Source organism: Lipotes vexillifer, unplaced genomic scaffold, assembly GCF_000442215.2.
Source record: "Lipotes vexillifer unplaced genomic scaffold, Lipotes_vexillifer_v1.1 scaffold965, whole genome shotgun sequence".
Lineage (NCBI taxonomy): Eukaryota > Metazoa > Chordata > Mammalia > Artiodactyla > Lipotidae > Lipotes > Lipotes vexillifer.
Window position 1 is genome coordinate 1,290,897 of NW_006769686.1, and position 4,029 is coordinate 1,294,925.

Here is a 4,029-nt window from a genome sequence, read left to right on the forward strand (position 1 = left end):
GCATGCATGCCATCTCTGGCTGGCAAGCCTTCTTTCCCATGCACTTCCAGGCCTTCCACCCGGCCGTGGCCCCACCCCAGGGCCCGGGACCCCCTGAATTAGGCCGGGACACAGGCCGCTTTGATCGCCAGGCGGCCAGTGAGGCCTGCTTCTACAACTCCGACTACGTGGCGGCCCGAGCGCGGCTGGCAGCGGCCTCGGAGCAGGAGGAGGAGCTGCTGGAGAGCCTGGATGTGTATGAGCTGTTCCTGCGTTTCTCCAGCCTGCACGTGCTGCGGGCGGTGGAGCCCGCGCTGCTGCAGCGCTATCGGGCCCAGACGTGCAGCGCGCGGCTTAGCGAGGACCTGTACCACCGCTGCCGCCAGAGTGCGCTCGAGAGCCTCGGCTCCCGCACCCAGCTGGCCATGCTGCTGTTCGAGCAGGAGCAGGGCAACAGCACCTGACCCCGCCCTGCGCCCCTGAACCCCGGGAAGGCGGTGCCCCGCCCCGCTCTTTCCCAGCCACCCGGAGCGCCGCAGCCTCAGACCCCAGGGCAGCCCGCTGCCCCCCCCCCCTGGCTTGGGGGACCCTTGGGCTTAGAGCAAGCCCTGGAAGAGGTACCCTTGGAGCCACCCCTTTCTGCCCCAAACCCGGTCCTCCTTCCCTCTTGACGCTGCTGATTCAGGCTGTGGCCTCCAAGTATTTATGCAGTGCAACCTGCCTGACGCCAGCCCCACCTCCTAGGGCCCCCTGGGGGTCTGGGCTGTAGATGAGTTGTTGGAGAAGGTGGGGAGCTGAGAGAGAAGGGGCGGTATATCCCAACTTCTCTCCTCTGCAGTCCTGATGAAGCTCCCTGCCTTTAATAAACTGGCTGAGTGTGGACTAGTGGTTCTTTTTTTTTTTTTTTTAATATTTATTTATTTGGCTGCCCTGGGCCTTAGTTGCAGCACATGGTATCTTCATTGTGGCATGCGGGACTTTAGTCGCGGCATGCGGGGGCTTTTAGTTGTGGCATGTGGGATCTGGTTCCCCGAACAGGCATCGAATCCGGGCCCCCTGCATTGGGAGCACAGAATGTTAACCACTGGACCACCAGGAAGTCCCGGCTAGTGATTCCTGAGTTTTTGAAAGGCAGGCATGGGGACAGGGAGGGCTTTGAGGATGGAGGCTCCTTGTCCTGGCTGGGGCCTGTATTTCCTTTTCCCAGGGACCAAGTCATGCATATGCCCAGCCCCGCCCCAGCTCCCAGCTTAGTCACATATACACACAGAGAATTCTTTATGCCTCTTTATTCCCAACTTTGTCAGCACTTTATAAAACCAGACTGGAGGCAGAGAGGCCTGAGAAGGCCCCCCTTCCCCACCCCCAAGCTCAGCCAAGTTCTGAAAGATCTGCCTCTCCCTGTGGAGGGGATTCTGGGAGTGGGGTTGGGGCAGAGGGAATTGGAAGCTGGGCCAGGCCTGCTGGACCACACACTCCCCCTGCCAAAAGGGAAGCTGGGCCTGGAGAGGGGCAGGAAGCAGGACCAGCCCAGCAGTCCTGAGTCCTGGGGACCTGCCCTCTCCTGCTGACACTGTAGGGCTGGGACCCCGGCTGTCTCTAAATTACCGACCCTCCTAGCCCCACCCACCTGCTACATCTGTATCCGCACCCCCACCCTGTCCTCCCTAAATATATACAAATGTACAGAGGGTTCCACCCGCTCTGGGGTGGGCCCCTTTTTCCACCTCCCTTTCTCCTCCCCTCCACTGGGGCCCATGACCTGGTCCCCAGCCCTCCCTGGGCACCAGGAGGGTGTGGACAAGAGGGACCCTTGTGCAAAGCAGGTGGCACTAGGGTGGGTGAGAGCAGGGACCGAGTCCCCACCCTCCCAGTGAGCACCGCCCTCTTCCCCTCAGCTTTGGGCTGCCCCCAAGCCTTCGGTCCTAAGAGCGGGAGGCTACGGTGGGGATCTGGGCTGGAGTCCCAGACTCCTGGGTCCTTTTGGATGCAGCACCATCCTAGCAAGCGAAGTCTTCAAAGAGGCCTCCCGGGGGGTGGTGGTTTGGGAGCAGGCCGCTGGTGCCTCCGCCTTCAGCGCGGCCCTGGCTTGGGCAGGGACTCTGCGAGGCGAAGAGGGGGTGGGACAGGGAGAGCTCACGTGGTGCCCCCAGGCCTCACACAGCCAGCCTTACCCTGTCCCCTCAGGGGAGCCCAGGAACCCCCTCCCGCAGGCTAGTTCAGAAGTTACAGGGGGGATTCAGTCCTGGGAGAGGACGCTGGCTGTATACTCTACAGCGCTCACCCTCACCTGCTCCTTCAGTTCCTGAAGCCCCAAAGTGGAGATGCCCCCAGTGGCGGTCCGGAGGGGGGTCTTGGGACGACGCCACGCCCGCCTCAGTCGGTCCCAGGACACCTGGGGGTTCGGGGTGGGGGGATAGCAGGGGGCTCAGGAAACTTGCTAGAGGAGGACAGGCCCCACCAGGCCCACCTCACAGGACTTGCTGGCCCAGCAAACCCCCGCTACGACGCCCCAGTCCTCCTCACCCATCCCCCTCTCCTGACTTATCAGCGCGCTCGGGCCTTCCCACCAGTCAGGGGACGCTGGTAAATAACCCTGAGCTTGACCTCCGGCCAGTCCAGCTCCACCAGGAAGCCTGCACTGACCCTCTGCTTTCCCCCCAGCCCCTCCTCCTACCCACCCCTCCCCATCTGGGTGGCCCCCACCAGGGCCCCATCCCTTGCCTCATAGATGTAGTCTAGGATCTCCAGCAGCGTGAGCACACTGGCTCCGATGAATAAGCCCATCTGTCCCCCAAGGTCCCCTGGGGAGCATGAGAGCAGGGTCAGAGGGGGGAGGCGGGTCCGGTCCACCCCCATGGAATCAGGGCCGGGGCTCACCCAGCAGGGCTGACAGGCCGTAGGCTGCTCGCTGCTCCATGGCCTCGGATGTCAGGGCTTCAAAAAAGACATCTAGGACCAGGAAGTTCTCCCTGCAGAGACAGAAAGCAGGGTATCCCTAAGGGGCCGTCTTCCTGAGGAGACGGCTGGCGGGACATCCCAGGCCCAGCAGATCCGGATCTGAGGACCGCCTGTGCCAAGAAGCTCCCAAAAGCTGTGAGGGGAGACAGGCCAGATGCCTGTCAGCTTCATCTTTTGAGGGCTAGCAAAGGGCCTGGGAGAATAAGACAAAACTCCTGGGCCAGCAAGATTCCCGCTCCCCGCCCCAACCCCGCCTTCTCTAAAGCAGCAAATAGTATTCACTTTGACTCATCCCCATACCTCTCTAGAACCTTCAGTGCCTCCCTATTGCTTGACAGTCTACTCCAGAATTCCTCTTCCAGACTTTCAAGACAGCCCATGATCAGCTTCTTATCCAAACCACCTTCTTATCCAAACCACTTTTTTATCTGCTTCTTTCCACACAGCCTCCCTGCTGCTCAGGCTGGTCTTGACATCAGCCCACGGATCTCTAACTGGGATGCCTCCCCTCTCTCCTCTTCTCACGGACCCAAACCCGGGGTGCTCAGAGGCCCAGCTCATGCCTCCCCTACTTCCCCTATGCACATTCATCTCTCCTGGGGCCTAAGAATCAGTACCACAGCTTCAAACATGGCCCCATCCACAAACTGTGGCATGAGTTTTGTGTTATAATCATCTCTGTCCCCATAGGAGCCAGCACTGGGCTTGGCACTCAGAGGATGCTCAGCATTGGTAGATTGGCTGCAGGGTACCAGGCCCAAGGCTCAGTGGGACCCCTCCTGTGGGCCACCTGGCTCCTCCCCCATCCCTCCCAGTTCCTCTCCCTCTGCACATCATTCACTGGACATGCATTTAACGGCTCCAGGTTGCTAAGGGAGAAAGACACGCAAACAGACGTGCAAAAGACGTGCAAACAAAAAACAGTGGGTAAATGCAATGACAGAAGTATGTACAGGGTGCTGTGGGGGTGCAGATGAAAGGTGTTTGGGCTAAGAAGGGCTCCCCTGGAGGTGGAGACACAGGATGTGACTTGGAGGATGGGTAGGGGTTAGCTGGAAGAAAAAGATCGTGAAAGGCATTCCTGGCAGG

At 60.3% G+C, this 4,029-nt stretch overlaps 2 protein-coding genes across 2 annotated transcripts in view; one reads left to right on the forward strand and one right to left on the reverse strand.

Moving 5' to 3' along the window:
• The window catches only part of CHPF (chondroitin polymerizing factor), a 4,883-nt gene extending 4,016 nt beyond the window's left edge, over positions 1-867 (forward strand). Inside the window, 1 exon segment of the mRNA XM_007445802.1 lies at positions 1-867. This exon segment is cut by the window's left edge and continues 7 nt beyond it. Coding sequence (XP_007445864.1) covers positions 1-443 — 443 coding nt within the window. The 3' untranslated portion in view covers positions 444-867.
• Positions 868-1,979: 1,112 nt separating this feature from the next.
• ASIC4 (acid sensing ion channel subunit family member 4) overlaps positions 1,980-4,029 on the reverse strand; it is a 22,656-nt gene continuing 20,606 nt past the window's right edge. The window contains 4 exon segments of the mRNA XM_007445803.1: positions 1,980-2,081; positions 2,270-2,374; positions 2,704-2,783; positions 2,860-2,951. Coding sequence (XP_007445865.1) covers positions 1,980-2,081; positions 2,270-2,374; positions 2,704-2,783; positions 2,860-2,951 — 379 coding nt within the window.